At 37.9% G+C, this 17,534-nt stretch overlaps 1 protein-coding gene across 5 annotated transcripts; it reads left to right on the forward strand.

Moving 5' to 3' along the window:
• Nucleotides 1–1,699: 1,699 nt before the first annotated feature.
• On the forward strand, nt 1,700–17,527 carry cracr2ab (calcium release activated channel regulator 2Ab). Of its 5 annotated transcripts, none has more exons than XM_036563790.1 (19): nt 1,700–2,070; nt 2,417–2,495; nt 2,980–3,343; nt 4,977–5,088; nt 5,324–5,498; nt 5,597–5,743; nt 7,625–7,715; nt 8,440–8,535; nt 9,258–9,445; nt 9,567–9,638; nt 9,718–9,763; nt 9,865–9,953; nt 10,101–10,351; nt 10,436–10,554; nt 11,032–11,170; nt 12,203–12,284; nt 14,803–15,019; nt 15,247–15,323; nt 16,496–17,527. In XM_036563790.1, the coding sequence occupies exons 3-19, from the start codon at nt 3,134–3,136 to the stop codon at nt 16,581–16,583; spliced, it is 2,199 nt and encodes a 732-aa protein (XP_036419683.1). In that variant the 5' UTR covers nt 1,700–2,070; nt 2,417–2,495; nt 2,980–3,133; the 3' UTR covers nt 16,584–17,527. The 5 variants fall into 5 exon arrangements, with proteins under 5 accessions (XP_036419683.1, XP_036419684.1, XP_036419680.1 ...); XM_036563791.1 differs by having other exon boundaries at nt 2,980–3,096; nt 3,181–3,343; nt 10,101–10,554; XM_036563787.1 differs by having other exon boundaries at nt 10,101–10,554.
• Nucleotides 17,528–17,534: the final 7 nt, after the last annotated feature.

Consider the following 17,534-nt stretch of genomic DNA (forward strand, 5'->3'; position numbering starts at 1 on the left):
CTCATTTAGAAAGCAGTCCAGGCTGAACCACTCCTAATAACTTCAATGTGAATAGGCGGGGCTAAACTGATGTAGGCCGAATATGCTGTTTTTTGATGAAGTCACATAACTATTAATCAAAAACATGCTGTTTTTTGAAGCTCAGTTTCTAAATATGACAGATTAAAGATTTCTAAGTGGGAAAATAAAACTAACCCCTTAAACAAATAAAAACATAAACTATACCTGTTAAACAAAAGCAAGTAACACTCTACTTGAACACTGACATAACCATGTCATTAACATGCCATGGCACATATCATATACTGTCATGAGTCATCATGACAGATTATGTCTAGTAATATAACAGTGTCATGTTGCCATTACAGCTTATTGTCATAACAGATGTCAAAGTGTGATGTAATGATGGCGAACTAGAGTACATAGCAGAATTTTGCATGTGGCATAAGCGGTCAAAACATCAAACATTATGGCATCCATCATGACAGTTAACTGCAATTTTAATTTGACGTGGTTATATTAATGAAGAAAATCATGTCATGACAACTCGTGACAGCATATGACCACTGCCGTGACATGCTTAAATCAATACTATGTAGCAGTAGAGTTCATTTACTATCTATATACAACATTAACGCTTCTATAGTTATCCCTTAAAGGGGAACTCCACTGGTTTTTCAAGTCGACAATAGCCATAGGCTTCCACCATCATGGTGCCCCACAAAAAAAACACACACAGACAACCTGCACCCCAGACATAAAATAACACACAACGCATTTTTAACTGACAGATAACCAGATAAACAACAACAATAAGTCCCTTTTTCAGAGGGTTCCATGAGCCTCCTTGCATGGCCACGCCTCCCGGGCTTCTCAGAAGCAGTGTGGCCAGTAGACTATAATCCTTTCATGGAAATATATTTTCAAGTGCATTTTTAACTTCATATGACAAACACAGAGGTATTACTTTTTTGTTGCCAATTATGAAAGAAGCTCAGGGGTCAAAACTGTAGTACAGTGACAGCTGACTGGCTCTGAGTACTTTAGCATAATTACATAATTTATAACATAATTTAACAACAGAGTTAAAGGGAAACTCCACCGATTTTTCAAACTTTTTCAGAATTAAATGGTTAACATGTCAACAAAATCATGTAGAGTGGTTTGGTGTAAAATGGTTAATTCTAGAGAATCTTACAGAATTGTTCATAGTGGTGGTGATAGGAACCAGACATCTAAAGTGTTTAATGCCTATAAACACTTGCTCACTGAAAGTTATTATGTGAAATGGTTATGAATACTCAGAGTGACTGTTTTATGATAAACTTTGTCCTGAAACGTGTTCTAATCAATTTATTTTAATGTGTTCATGGTGGAGGGATACATGAAGGGTGTTCTAAGGCAAATAGTCCCCAAAGAATTTTTTTTTTCAGATTGACCGTTATTTTACCATTATTTACCAGGGTTGTATACATTGTGACCCCTGGTTCCTATCACCACCACTGTAAAGTAATCTGAGTTGGTAAGTTTTTCTGCAAATGAACCATTTTACACCAAACCACTCTGAATGACTGTTTGTACCTCAATCACTTTATTATGGAGAAATTTTGAAGAATCGGTGTGATTCCCCTTTAAGAGCTGCTCGTCAGAAGGTGGACACGAACTAATGTTTTTTTTCTTTACTGACTGTCACCGCAGAATGAGTGTTCCTGTTCGAGTTCACTCAGCCCGAGTTTGCGGGATGTTGCTAAACAGAAAAGGTTACCAGCACACCGCTACGAGGGTCGTTATCGTGACTCACACAATACAGGCTGGGGCCGGGGGCGCCAGTGAGGCGCTCTGACCGCGAGCACAACTTCTGAGAAATAACAGCTCGCGCAACTCTGACTTTTCTCAGAGCTAACGTTAACTCTACAGCTTTAAACGTTTAGTGATTTAGAAGGTAAAGCTGACTCAAAATGCTAAGAAGACCAATATGTTGATACTCTTCGTTGTTTTACTTAAAGTTATGTGTCAGTTTTCCGACAACTGAGCGGGTTTAGGGAGGTTTTATCTTCAAACAGCCCCGAGGTAAGTTAAACTAAGTTTAACGTAACGTAACGCTACGTTATAGTCTTTGTTCGAGGAGACGTGTTGAGGAGCTGTTTGGTTTGTTTTGCACTGTTTTTTTTGTTTCAACAGTTATGTGTTATAACTGCAAAATATGTCTGATTTTAGGTTAATCTAGCTAATCAACTTGGGCGATATTGCCTTGTTTTGGCTGAGGTGGCTCAAACAAAGCTAACTTTACGCCTCCACCACCTGTTAACTAGCTAACGGTTTAAAGGGTAGGTTAACTGACACCTATTGTGAAAGAATGAGGGAGCCCCATCGCTCTCTAAGAGTCTGTCAGCCTCTTCTTCTTGTGACACTGCAGGAAATTTAGCTGCTGCAACCACAAAAGCCTCTTCCTGTTCCCTTCGACCTTATGATGAGGTATCTAACTGTGATGAAAGGTAGGTTTAGGGTTTGAAAACTAGATTAATGAAACACTTTGACCACGTAGAGTATCAGACACACTGGGATACATTTAGAATGACAATAGAAACTGCCATTTCGTTACAGTCACATTAGCCTGTTTAAAATTTTTTTTTGAGAAGCCTGAAGAAGGGGAAGGAAATATAAGTAGTGTTGACAAGGAGCTCACAGCATCTACTGATGAATATGTTGATTGTTGCTGTTGTTTCTTTTTAACCAGTCACTGTTTTATAACTTTGCTAAAAACTATCAAGAAGACAAATGCATGTTCACATGGTCTTAACAATGGAAACTGTTGATCAGAGCTTGGAAGAATTAGTGAGGGGGGTTTACACTACTAACACCACACACCCACACACAAATACTCAGGAAAAAGTTACCGGTGATTCTAACTTCATGTGTCATAGCATGACGAAATAATACTTTGACTCAAACTGATGCTCTTTTCTTTGTTCCCTACAGCTTGCAGCAAAGAGAGGAATGATGTTCTTTAACATCATCCAGGGGTTCCCTGTTATCCTGTGCTGTGGATCCAGTAACATTTCTGCTGTCACATCTTCCACCTGCAGTCTCTCGCAAGTAGGCAAAATTTACTGGATTGGACAAAACCAGAGTCATGTCTGAATTCCCACACAGCCAGACTATGAATGTTGTCTGCAAAAGCTCAGACGATGAAGAGAGCCAGGCCCAGCCAGAGCTGCAACCAAGGAAGGACGAGAGAAAGGAATCAGGCTTGGCATCTGCTGCAGTGCTGGAAAAGACCCAGGAGTTTTTTCAGATCTGTGACAGCGAGAGCAAGGGCTACATAACACGGACTGATATGAGGGTGAGGGTATCAGATTTTCTTTTTTTTTGTATCATATTTTTCCACATTCTTCTTTGTAATTGTTTTTTTGTACTGACGACCAAAACATACATAGATATGTTTTTAAATTTGTCAAAACAACCTTGGTTGTTGGGACAGTAGGTAAAATGCAAATAAATTTGATTTGTAAATCTACTTTGACCTGTATCTGAACAAAAAAAGTACAAAGACGAGAATTTTAATGTTTTCTATTATCATCTTCATTGTTTTTTGTAAACATAAGCTCATTCTGAACGTGCCTGCAACACATTCCAAAAAAAGTTGGGACAGGAGCAATTTAAAACTAGAAACACTGTGTAATGTTCAAAAAACATCTTAAACCAGTGATGCAGTCATGCTTGAGTATTAAAGGATCATCCTGGAAAGGCCTAGTCCTTTACGAGCAAGGATTAGTTGAAGCTCATCACTTTGCCAAAAATGCGTCAGTAAAAAATCCATCGGTTTGTGAATAAAGGGCCTCATTCACCAATTAAGTTCATGAGATAAAACAAAGTATTGTGTTTTTGTACTGTTTGAAATTTAATACAGAACCCAACTGAACTTAATAATCACTTTTATTCTATTTTTACTTCCTATGCTGGCCCAATTTTTTGGAATTGGGTTTGTAAACTTAAATAACCTGCCATAGACTGAAGAAAGCTTTCTCCTCACAGATTTATATTTGAGTGGACAGTCATGCACATATTTGTGGGTTAGGCCACATTCCTTCAGCTCAGTAAAGCTCGGAATATTAGTGTTGATCCTGTTGGTGTGACAGCCTCTTCAAATGTTCTCAATGGAAACTTCTTTGTGTCTGAAAACTTTGTCTGCTCTTGGTTAAAGTCTTCTTTTTATGTACAGTACAATGTGCTGAATATTAATTTTTTAAAAATCTCTGTGATGCTGCCAGTATTAGGCTAAGGAATAAATATGTAATTTAAAACTTTGTGTTGGGTAGGGAAGTAAAAAGTAGGTTAAGTTTGATGTGTGTAACATAAGAGTTGTTCAAGTTGATTCTGACTCCTGGTGACCATATGGCTACTGTTTCCGCCGAATATCTTGTGGGTCTTTGGACTTCTTGTTTCAAGCATGATTGTCTTTTCCAGTGAATTGATTCTTCTCATGTCAGAAAATAATATGGCTTCAGTTACGGTTATCTGGGCTTCAAGTGAAAGGAGAGGCTTGATTTGGTTAACAATGTGTTTGTTTGTTTTCTTAGCTGTCCAAGATACTCTTAAAAATCTTCACCAGTACCAAAGTTTAAAGGCATCTCTAATTTTCTTATTCTGTTTTTCAATGTCCAGCTTTCGCATCCATAAATAACCACAGAAAGGACTGTAGCTTGGATAATTATGATGTTTTGTATAGAGACACATCCTTACATTTGAAGATCTTTTCAAGTGGCTTCATCCTTGTTCACAATGCCCAGTGCCAACCTATGTCACCTATTTCTTTTGCGCTGTTATTAATTCCTGTGGCAATGATTTCAGGACCTCACTGCACTTATCATTATTTTTGTGTCACCTTTTTTTAAACTGTGATGACTTTAGTGCATGCAATGTGTCTTGTTGAAGTTCTAGTGCTATGTTGACATATCCTTTGGTTCATTTTTCAGAAGTTGTACAGAGAGTTGCCGCTCTCTTCAGAGGAATTGGAGAATGTCTTTGACTCACTGGACTCAGACAGAAATGGCTACCTTACTCAGACAGAGTTCTCCTCTGGATTCAGTGAGTTTGCATACAGAACTTAGACTGTATACTACTGGAGATTCTGAAGTCATGAAGTCATGCTAATTCTAAGTCATGCTTAAATGTGGTTACTCTGATAATTTCTAGTAAATGTTCTCTTTTATGCTCACAAATATCTTCAGTGGGATTAATCTTTAATATTTTGATTTGAGGTCTGTCTGAGTCTTAAGAAAGCCTTGGCTGAGCCTCAAAATGTTTCCCCATTTTGTCCCAGGTAATTTCCTTCACGGACGCAGGATGAGTGAAGTAGAGGATCAAGTCATAGGTTTCTTACAGAAGGTTCCAGAAGCTCTGTATCAAGATGAACCACAAGCAGAGAAAGAGGATGATGAGGAGAAACACTTTAGCATGTTGATGGAGAGTCTGGGTGCTAGCAATGTCTTTGAGGAGTCAGTGCCATTTGTTTCTTTATTTTTGAGAGTATCAGGCATGAGTATGTATCAGGACATAGACATCTTTCTCTTTGTGTCTCTCTCTCTGTATCCAGTCCCAGTGAAGTGCGTGAGCTGTGGGCTCAGCTCAGAAAAGACGAGCCTCACCTACTGTACAACTTTGAAGAATTCCTGGCCCGTGTCACATCCCAAATAAGAGCAGTCCAACAAGAGAGGAGGGAGATGGAAAGTGCCCTCAGAAAGTAGGAGGCCATGTTTTCTTGAATTTTCAGACCTATGAATTACAGATGGCAAAGATCTGATACTTCTTATCAGTATTGGCCTGGTATCAACAGAAAATGATGGGTCACATATTGTTGTAGAAAAAAACATACACTTGATTCAGTCCTGTAACAAATATAACCTGAAATAGTACAGAATTGCTTTAAGTACATAAGAAAGCATCACATAACCACAGTAATCACGTCGCCCACTGTTAACTAGGAACAACAAGGAGCTATGCATTTTAACCATTTGTCAATAGATTTATGAACTTTTTAAATGAAACTTTTGTCACATAATCATTTATGTGTGCTAGCATGCATCACAGTCTTTAATGTAGAACACTACAGTTTGTTTATTTGATTACAACTGTTACAATAATGCTAATTTCCACAAGCACTTCTAGGGCATTAGAAATGTTATTTTAGCATCAAGCCAACAGTGGTGTACGTTCACTTACTCTCACAGGTTTTAATAATAATTATGGCAGTTTGGCTGACACTTGTACTTTGCAAACATGCATGTAACACATTATTTACCTTGTGTGAGGTAGTATTTAGTGAATCTTGTAGTAAATACCTCATCTTAAAGTCTAACTCTTAACATTGCTGGAGGAGCTGGTTAGACTGTTAGCTGTCTGTCGAACTGGTTGTTGTGTTCTCTTGTAGATTGTGTTTAGAATGGTCTTGAGCCTTTTATTTCATGTGTAAGTCCCAACACCACTTGTGTTAGTGAATGCAGTCAGATCCTCACAGCATTGTTCTAATTTCTAATGTAAAGCCTTTCCACAAGACTGGAGGCTGTTACTGCAGCAAAGCAGATTAAAACTCACTATATTTAAATTTTCCCTTTGAGAAACATTGGGCGAAGAGGTGTCTGCAAACATTTGGACATATAGAGTTGGTTTTCCAAACAGGGACTAAGCCTAGTCTTGGACTATTTTTCTTGTCTATGGAGAATATCCACTCAGAATGCTGTGTAGTTCAGGACCAAGCTTAATCCCTGTCTGGTAAATAGCATGAAACTCCTTGTAACCATATGAGGTGACTATTAGCATTAAATAGACATTTACAGCAGAATTATTTAAAATCGTTATAGGGTTAAGATTCTCTTAAATGTTCAAAGTGATATGTGATGTACAATTTTGTCATATGTTTTATGCTATGATGCTTTATCAAATTTGAATTCATAGTGTTTCCCTTTTGTAGAAAGAATCCTCCAACTATGGTATTTTTGCCGTGTACTATGATCTACTTGTTCACCATGAAAGATTATTTCAGATTATTATAACACTCTATAGAATGCTTTTCATCTGTGTCCAGTGACCCTTAAGCTCAGGAATTTAAAGGAACTTTTAAGTATTTTAAGGAGCTCTAGCAACAGACACAACTGAATGAGCTATATGTCTGTAATCGTGTATTTGCTTTTAGATGGTGAGGTATGTAATACATTTTATTATCTAATTTAGCAGTTTTAAAAATAAGTGCTGCTGTTAACTCCACAGCTGGGTAATTTCCATTGATGGTTTGGATATTTTTGTTAACCATGAATGAATGCTCACGTTGTTTTGTGTGTGTGGTGCAAAGCTCCAAAAAATCTTTTTACAGAAACCCTTGAATTGTTGGTTATTTACATCTTAGCATGCCTTTGGATATGTAAATACCGTGAAAAGTGTGTCAACATGATTTGGCCTGAATTACCCATTTGTTAAACATTATGTGTGTGCATGCATGTGTACACATTGGATGCTCCTGTGGTATAGAAAATAACTGTAGTAACCTTTTGTTGCTATTTACCACAAATGAAGCAGAGAAGACGCAAAGAGCCAAATGAGCAAAATTGTCTGTTTCCTTTTTTTACAGGAAGGCTGCAACACATGATAGTGAAATCCAGCGGTTATATGAGGAAATGGAGCAACAGATGAAAAATGAAAAAGATCGACTTCTTCTCAAGGTGAAATGCACCTCTCTAACTGTACTCTGCATTCAAAGTTAATCATTTTATAGCTTTAATTGCAAAATTTAAAACAATAACTTTTGAATTCCATAATAAAATTACTGAGCCTTTAAAAAGACAGAACTGACATACTGGCCTTCTTAACCTCTTATACTCCAGGGTATATTTTGGTTGGCCCATCTGAAAATGTAAATGTAAATTTTATTTATTTATTTATTTATTTATTTATTTTAAAAGCTCCCTTCAAATGAACAGAACATGTTTTATGATCATACACATATTGCTATATGCTTACAATTTACTGCTGAAAGCCAAAAATCTTAGACGCTCTTTGTATTATTTTATAATAATAATTTTTACAGAGTATATCACTGAAGAGACACCCTCTGTTTATAGTTTATAGCCCAGATTTGTGGAAAAATGGGTCAACTTTCAGTAGACAAAAAAAATTGTGAGTTCAGCTATTTGACTGGAAAGAAGACCCACCTTTTGAATGTAGCTTATGAAATATGAAAGTTATGAAGAATATGACAAAGTGTGTCTTGGAACCACCGGTGGTCTCAAGGAGTTGAAGAGATCTGAATTTCTTAGTTCAATTCTATTTCTTCTAAGATCAGCCATTATCCTCTGCAACAGGTTATGGAATGTTCATGGTAAAAGAAACATTTTCAGTGTTCATTTTGTTTAAATAATGGCCTCTTTTCTCTTTTTCTCTCTGCAGGACTCAGAACGTCTGCAGCTGCGCAGTCAGGATCTGCAACAACAGCTAAGCAGCAAAGAGCAGGAGCTTGAGCAGCTCTTTCTCAAACAAAGGAGGGTGAGTGCTGTTGAGACATTATTGTAGATTTTGGAAAGTTTAGGAAGTGTCCAAAGTGTTTCATAGCCTATATTTTAAAACATATATGTGTGTGTAATATATTCCTGTTTTGTCATCAAGAGAGGGTAAACATTTTAACCCTCTGGGGTCCACAAACGCACCTGCACTTCAAAATCAATGTTGCTGTATATCTTTCTCTTTCTTCGCAATAATACAGTTCAGAAATATCGTTCAAATATATCCTGAATCCGTAGTCTCGTCCTTTCGTTTCCATCTTATTACAAGATCATATGTGACTCACATCCGGAGTTACAAGGCTATGAAGAGGGGTTGAGATACATTTCATCTGCCTCTCACTGTGTGTAAATGGTGGATTTTTTTGTCCGTCTACATTTTGTGTAAAACTGACTAATGGACAGTCAGGAAATCACTAAGGACTTACCTATCATATCGGAAACCCTTCATTTTTCATTCAGTTGACAATGGAGACACGTGAAATGGCGTGCAAAGAATTTATAGCCGCTGAAGTTGCTGCAGTGGTTTTGGAAAGTAGTAAAGATAATGAAGCATTTTGATATGAAACATATGGGTATTGTTATATGCAAGTGTCTTTAAAGGTGAATATAAGATGTGCAAAAACCGAGGAAAATGCGCTTAGACCCCAGAGGTTTAAAAGATGTTTCTATAGTAATTACTTGAAAATAACCTGTTGTACCCGCCAGTTGGAGCATCAGTGTCGAGAGCTGCACAGTGAGCAGCAGGAGAGTCGGGTTGAGAACATAAAACTGAAAATGACCAACGAGGAACTCTCACGCGAGCTGGAGCACACATGTCATGAGCTCTCATTGGCTCAAGAACAGCTAGCTTTTCTACAGGAAAAGGCCTCAAGGCTACAGCAAGAAAGAGAGATGTAAGCCGCACACAGAAGACACATGCATGTGTGTCTAATTTATCTCTATGTTTCTTCCAACACACCAGATAGACACATATACATGAATGCACACAACCATAAGTACACTTCTTTCACACAGGGAGATGTACAGAATCACAGAGGGACTCCAGAGGGAGAAGCAAAGCCTAATGAAACAGTTAGACCTGCTCAGGTAAGCCCCTGGAAAAATATATAGATTCAAGATCATATTGTCTGTAACTCTGTCTCACAGTCTGTGGGTGTTCTTTTAGAGAAATGAATAAACATTTAAGAGACGAGCGAGACGTCAGTTCTTTAGTAAGTATACTTATTTGTTTCGCATAATACAATGTTCATCTATTTGCATTGTATTCTACATTCTTTATAGAACGCAAACTGATTCTGTTTTTTTTTTATAGAAACAAAGTAACTCGTGGAAGAAACTCTCCCACAAACAGCGACCAGCCTCAACCCTAATAAAGCATTCTGACAAAAAAAATACTCAAAGGTAATAGATATTTGTCTGATCGTTCTCACTATCAGCGTTCCTTACTGGAAAGGAAGTGAAGGCCTAAAATAGATGTGTTGGCTATAAGTTGGCATAGACCACATTGTTGTGGACCACATCTTCACTTTTTCTTTCTCTTCAATCAAGTGAGGTTGGCACAGAAGAATTGACTCAGCATTCCAACAAGAAGACTTCCACCATGGTGAATGGCTGTGGCCCACACTTAACATATGAGGCCCAGCAGACTGCAGATGGGTGTTCAATGTCTGGGAGTCCAGGGCTGGATGTGTTGGATGATCCCCCAGAAGGCTGGCCTTTGCGCAGGGTTATCTCCATCGAGGAGGACCACCTCCCACACCTGCTACAAGGAGAACCTCAACCTTTACTCCACCAGCTGGGTGAGTTACAAAAGGGAGGAGGAGAAGAGGAAGCCCAGATTGAACTGAACATGAGCCCTATTTATTCCTCAAACGTTTCCCTAGCCTCTGCACATTCGCCTCCTCCTGCCCAAGTGAAACCCTTCTTGAAACAGAAAGGAGGGAGAGCGGGTGTGCCCTCCTCAGCCAGGGGCCAGCCAGTGGGCAAAGAGACTTTGCAAAAGGTGAATGATCATTCTGCCTAATAAATGAATTAAAATAGTCAAAATAAATTATTTATAGAGTTATTCACTCTCTGTCACAACACAAGCATACGTTATTTTAAATGATACAGGGAGATTCACTCAAAAGAGGCCCTGAATATTCTGTTATTACTCCCGTTAGCATGAAGCAATCTGAACCAAAAAAATATGCCACATACCGTGACATGCGATGCTGGAAGTGATCTCTGAGACACATGAAAGGGTACGGGGTTGTGCACCCGAAAGTTGCAAACGGAGGTTAAACGTCACAACGGCTGTCCGATGCCCACCTCACCACTCCGACTCAGGCGCATCCCGGCTTGTTCGAAGCTCCATATACTGAGGAACACATTGCACATTGTTTCGTTCAGAATGCTTCGTCCTAGCGAGAGTTATTATAAAATATTCGGGGCCTCTTCCGAATGAATCGCCCTATATTTTTTGTATTTGTGTTTTCAGGGTCCAGTGGAGAGTGCTGTGGCTGCCCCCGAGCGCCTCTTTAAGGTTGTTCTTGTGGGCAACTCAAGTGTGGGCAAAACAGCTCTTCTGCGCCGCTTCTGTGATGGACATTTCCACTCAGCTACTACAGCCACTGTGGGTCAGTTTCATTTTACATAATTCACACAGTCTCTTGGCTGCTGCAGATCTCTTGGGATCAGGAAAGAGGTCAATATATTTAAAATCGATCACTCTTAGATATTAGAAGATCATACTACATCTGCTTCATCCTAATGACTAACACAAAATAGTCTGGTCTAATGCTCGGCATCTACATAATGCAGGGATGTAGTGGCAGTGTTTTATCAGCTATTTGCATGGTTCAAAAGGTAGGCATAGTTCATAGCCCAATTAGCACTCAAAGAGGTGTTACGCATTTTTTTAAGTGGTTAACCACTACCCAAACTTTCTATCTCACTTCTAATTTGAGAGCTGAAAACACACTGTGGCATTTTAGCATGTGCATAAATATGTCAGAGACAAACAAGAAGACAGACTTGGCATATTAAAGCTTATTATTCAGTAACTACAGCGACTTCAATGCAAACTGTTTGAGCTATTTTATTGTAGGTTATAGAAGTGTGTAATACAATTTTAGGCCTGTCAGTGGGCCCTGGCCATTTAAGGGGTAAAGTAAGTGTTTAAGTTTGTATATTTGTTTGCATTCAGTACATTTTTGTGTTGCTTGAACGTATGCTTTGACTGTTGTAAAAGAAGGTGAAAGAATGTTATCACATGAAATGGCTTGGGAAGTCACACACCCTCCGCCTGAGTTCTGCTACAGCAGATTTCACAGCAGATTATGTCAAACCCCATCAGTTTAACTCTTATGTGGGTTTTTCTGTTAGTCCCAAATAAAAATCAACACACAATACAAGCTGTTGTAGTCTTACTAAATAATGCCTCCTTGTGGCCTTTGGTTGATACTGCGGTTTTAAAATGGCCATTTTTAAACACATGCAGCCAGTTTGTCAGATTAAGCCTAAAGCTGATTCACTGTTAGCATTCCAATTTAGTCCAAGATTAGGCTTAATCCTTGTGTGTGTGTGTTTGTGTGTGTATATGTGTTTGTGTGTGTGTTAGAAAATTAGATGAAAAGAGGAAATAAATGCTTTTCTATCTCAATGTAAAGGTATTGACTACAGTGTGCGGACTCTTAATCTGGGAGATAGTCATGTGGCACTTCAGTTGTGGGACACAGCAGGTCAGGAGAGGTGAGTGCTTTGAATAACTAATTAACTAACTAACTAACTAATCAGTTGTGCTTTACAGACTGTTTTTTAGAAATTCTGCACAGTATTTCACAATATTAATTATTTATATTATTTGACTGTGGAATGTAGATGTTTCCTTTGTCTACAATCAACTTGTACAGGCTGGTGAAGCAAAAGCTTTCTATATGTTTTGTTAGCATCTTTAACTCATTGATTTTGATTGGCTGGTTATAAAGGCTGGAATTGTCTGACAATGGTAGCTATGTAATGCCTGTCTCTGCCAAACACAGCCATACTACATAGCTTGTTGTTAACTAATGATAACCAGCTAGTAATTCCAACCTATATTGGTAAAGAGGCCTAAACTGTTAATAATTGAAGCACTAGCTCAAATAAAGATTATTCTTGTTGAATGTCAGACTAAAACATGACAGAGTGACAACGCTTTACATTTGCCGGGTAGATTTGCTTCCCCCACCTGAAACTGTAGTGTGTTACCTAACATAGGCTGCACTTATATTGTTGAAAGTGAAAATAAAGTGATGTATTCAATATGAACTATTCAGAGGTAAACTTGAAAAAGCATTGTGAAATGAAATATACTTAATGTGCAGTAATGTCTGTGAAATTTAATTTTTTAATTTTTACATTTGAAAGTGCCAGCTGCCCTGAACACACGCTGCACCAGGCTAGGGATAGTGGAGTGTGCTTTCAAATAGGAATTAGAGAGTATAATACAATATAACCAGTGTGTTTAAGAATAAAACATGAAAATGAATTTTTTGTAAGTTTGAGTACATCATTTCTTTGTTTCTTTTTCCTCTCTCAAGCCCTGCAGGTGGATTTGAAACCCTGTACCTTTTGCCCTTAATCACTCAAATTGTGCATTCTATACACAACGGAGTTACTTTGAAAAATATTCAGCATAGTCTTTTAACTTAAAGCTGAACTTTGTAAGTTTGGCAAATTTGGCAAATATTAGAAAATTTAAGAAATATGTAACTACATGAAACATGCAGAAGAACATTTTGTAACATAGGTTGTGTTTAGATCCCAGAGTTTTATGCTGTATTAATAATATGCGCATGCTCAGTAGGACCACTCGCTGAGTAGGATAAACTGTTGGAACCCAAGCCAAGCTTGCTTCAGTTCTGTTTCTTTTCTTTGACCACGGGTGACACCGCAGAGGTCGACTGGGTTTACTGTTCTGATGTCTCTAGAGCTGGGCCATATGGCCAAAAATCTTAAAGCAATAAAAATTTTCATATCGTTCTATATCGATACATATCGCGATAAATGTCAAATTATTATTTCTTGCAAGTTTGAAGGCTGATTTTTGCTCTTGAGTGGTCAGTTGCTGTTTTAAACTATCATTTATGGTTAGAACATGACAAAACACTTGCCAAACAGAAGAACATTTCACAAATCTGTCTTGGGAGAAAGTTTCTGGTGAGCTGTTTTTACCAGCTGGAAAAGCATGGCCGCAATTTTTGTAATAGTCATAATTTAAGAAAGAAAACATTGTTTTTAGCTGTCTGGTGATGAGTGCTAGGCTATCTGGGTACAAGTGCTAAACTGTTTAGTTTCTCAACAACGTCAACTTAGTACGGACAGCAAACATTAGCTGGCTCGGTACATCAGTGATGGATCACACCGCCTTACTGCCATCACTCCTACCGCATCCATGTCAGAGCATATCATAGTATTCAAACACCACCAGTTAAGAAAAAGTAACTAAGCTAGATGACAGATCTTTATTAATAGTTTTCACACTGAACTGCAAGTGTGGTATTCCACGTAATGTGAGATAAATCCAAAACTTCCAGCTTCAGGAATGAAACACCACCAACCAGAAGATTAGGATAGCGAGTGCCTGAATTACATGTTTCTTAGTAACACTTTTCATCTTTTAGCCTAATGATTCTGACTAATTTACAGCCCTTAACATTCTCACAGAGATTTATTCTGAGGAGTTCCTTTGCTTGACAGAGAAAGTAGCACCTAGAGATGGCTGCGACTGGCTGAGAGGCATGTCAATCATTGTTTTGCAATTGGTTATGATATGAACTGAATTATCAACAAACTCAAAAAGGAGGCAGATATATATAGTCTCATGTGCCAGAAGAAGACAATGGCTGGATGATTTCTTGCATATAGAAGAGCAAAAAACCACTGCTATCGAAAGTGTAAAATAAGTTAATGTACTAAAACATTGAAAACAATTTAAATGTTTTGCCTATTCATTATTATTATTATTGCAGTTGTCGTTATTAGTATTTTTATTATTATTTTTTTAATAATATAGGAAAAATATCTATTTACTGTTAAAAACGTCTAGTAAGAAATCTGAGTGGCTGGTAAAGTTTAGGCATCCACCAGTTATCCACTTTGCATGGTCGATAAAAAAGTTTATGAAAAGTTGTACCCTGTTTGAATATCTTATCATCAAAAAACTGTAACCGCTCAATTTGAAAGAACTAAAATAAACAAATGCAGTTTTGTCCCCACCTTCTTGCAGGTATCGAAGTATTACCAAACAGTTTTTCCGAAAGGCTGATGGTGTGGTGGTGATCTATGATGTAACCATGCACAGCAGCTTTAGGTCAGTGCGCCCCTGGCTTGCCAGCATACAGGAAGCAGTGGGGGACCCTATTCCCATCATGCTTCTTGGCAACAAATCAGACAAGGAGAGTATGAGAGAGGTGCCAGCTAAAGAGGGGAAAAGGCTAGCTGAGGTAAAGTCCTAAACACACTACAAAGCACAATATTCATCTATAGATACAGTCCATGTTCGTTGCGTTGATGGAAGCACAGTATAATACAGTAAACTGAACGATTCAGTAAAACAGTTCAAAATTTATCAAAGGAGCCCCTAAGTAGTTTACTCATCACACTGTACAGATAACACACATTCCTTCAGCACTGATTTACATTCAGATTTGTCTTCTCTCATGTTTAACAGGAAACAGGTCTGATGTTCTTCGAGTGCAGTGCTTGTACAGGTTGCAATGTGCTAGAAGCCATGTTACATCTAGCCAGGTAAGGACAGTAGCTTTGCAGTGACACACCATCTGGTTTTCCCACTATGTTTAATTGTAAACAAGACATCACTTTGTTTTTGTAGAACCTTTATCTAGAACTGTAACCCAAATCAAGCATTGAAACAAGAAACCGCAGCAGTGCGTCTGGTGGCTTTGACAGGAAAGTGGGGGTGTGGGGAATTATTTATTGTGGTTTTCTTTGTTGGGTGAGAGTCTCTGAGTAGTTAATTTACTTATATTGGTTTAGTTAAGAATGATTCTTGGAGCTGTAGGGGATGGTGTATTTGGTGCAAATTTGTTTCATTGAGAGTGAGAGAACAAAAAGAAAGAAGAAATCAGTTACCAGTGATTTTGTCAGTAACGGTATTCACGCTGCAACAGAGAGTGGTATTTCATACTGTCTTTGTTTTTCATGCTGTGCATAAAAGTTTGTAGGCCTAGCTCATCCAAATTCTAAGGTTTTTGAGTTCATTCTAAAGGGGCCGGAATGATTTGGCCTTAGGAATATATTGCAGTGTAAAATTTACCTTTAAATTTCTTTAGTTCAGATTTGTTGTATTATAGTAGAAATGATTTTATTATCCAGCTTTCATGACCCTCAAGCTGTGAGTATTCAGGGAAGGAGCATGGCTTGAGTCTTTTCCTCCCATGGGTCTGGAAGGGGGTCACCCTGACCATCAGCTTCAAAAACAATTTGTACCCTAGTCCACACCATTAACACTTTAACATTGAAATATTGCGCAAACAAGCACCTTCACTTAATGAAGCAATTACCAGTGCTAACAGTGTTAAGGATTATTTTACTATCAGTTTCTACTGTCTCTCTGTGGTATTGCACAACATCTTGTTATTTGCACAACGCTTGCTATGGTACGACTGAATGAATAAGCATTCCAGGGCTTATATTCAATATGGCACATAAAAATCTAATCTCTAATCTAATCCTAAATCTCTAATCATAGATCTTAAACAACACAAAAGACGAATTAAGAAGGAGAGATGGAGAATGGAGAATTGTTTAATTTACAACAAGATGATATTAAAGTTAAAAACTTCTTTACTATTTTTACTGAATCCTATTTGTGTATGTTTACTGAATGGAATGCTGCAAATGGGCATTCTACTGACTCTTGTTTGTCTCTTGTTAACTGACTGTGTTTGTTGATTCAGAGTGCTGAGGGAGCAAGAGGACAGAGTGTGGGAGAGCACAGTGCGGCTGGTGGATCAACCAGTGAAGAAGAAATCCTGCTGCAAGTGACCACACATGCACATGCATACTCCTTGCATTGACTTCTGTGTAACTATACTTACATGCTGCACTACTCACAATTAAACCCAACCCTAAACCTAACTTCGGAAACCAAAAGGAAATCTTTTGACTCCTTTTTCCAATAAAAACTGCATTTTTGGGGGATCAGTAATATTTTTAACAGTGGGGAAAAAGGCTATATACATGGGCACACATACATAAACCTGCTGCTGTTTCCTAGTTCTTATGCAAGTGTAATGAGTAGCACATCAGTAAGAGCATGTTGCCATACAACAGTTACTTGTATAAGGTATAACGTGACTGTTACAAGAAGAGAGGAACTTTTGTTTATAAGAGAGAGGTACTTTTGCTTGTAAGCTGGTATTTGGTTAACAGACTGTAAAAAAACACATTTCAGAGCCTTTTCAAGAGAAATTGAAGTTGATTTGATCATATCAATCATGAGGATACATGCTGAAAAACTGTGGTCTGCTCATGGAAATTATATTAAGTATTTTATATGCTATTAAAAATCAAACAAACAAAATCCAGTGTAGCACTCAATGTAACAGTAATTGGTAAAAAATAAGCTACAGGGATGTCCCGCAGTTGCTCCTGTTTACACCCTAATAGGATGTGCAAGAGTTGCCCATAGCAACATAGCAGCAGTGAAGAGTATTTTGTTTGTGTGCTACAAGCATTAATGTCCTGTGTCAGCTTTGCTAGAAAACTGATTTTAAGCAAAAATGTACCATCCCTTACACATTTCTCCCAGGTCCTGGGAAGTTACACTCCTAGTAAAACCTTTGTTTAAAGATGGATACAAACTGAGTTGTAAAATGTAAAAACATTTCTGTTCATTCAATATTTTATGTTGTTCTGTGTATGCATATTGTTATCTGAATGACAGTGTTATATTAAATAAAACTTATTTTTGGTTATTTGTAATTCAATCTTGTG

Source organism: Colossoma macropomum, unplaced genomic scaffold (assembly GCF_904425465.1).
Source record: "Colossoma macropomum unplaced genomic scaffold, Colossoma_macropomum, whole genome shotgun sequence".
Classification (NCBI taxonomy): domain Eukaryota; kingdom Metazoa; phylum Chordata; class Actinopteri; order Characiformes; family Serrasalmidae; genus Colossoma; species Colossoma macropomum.

Bases quoted from the DNA above. Each gene is read 5' to 3' on its own strand.
- cracr2ab (XM_036563788.1), top strand. From the start codon at position 3,134: ATGTCTGAATTCCCACACAGCCAGACTATGAATGTTGTCTGCAAAAGC. The intron at 11,171-12,202 runs GTCAGTTTCATT...CTCAATGTAAAG, and splicing joins AGCTACTACAGCCACTGTGG to GTATTGACTACAGTGTGCGG. The intron at 12,285-14,802 runs GTGAGTGCTTTG...ACCTTCTTGCAG, and splicing joins GACACAGCAGGTCAGGAGAG to GTATCGAAGTATTACCAAAC.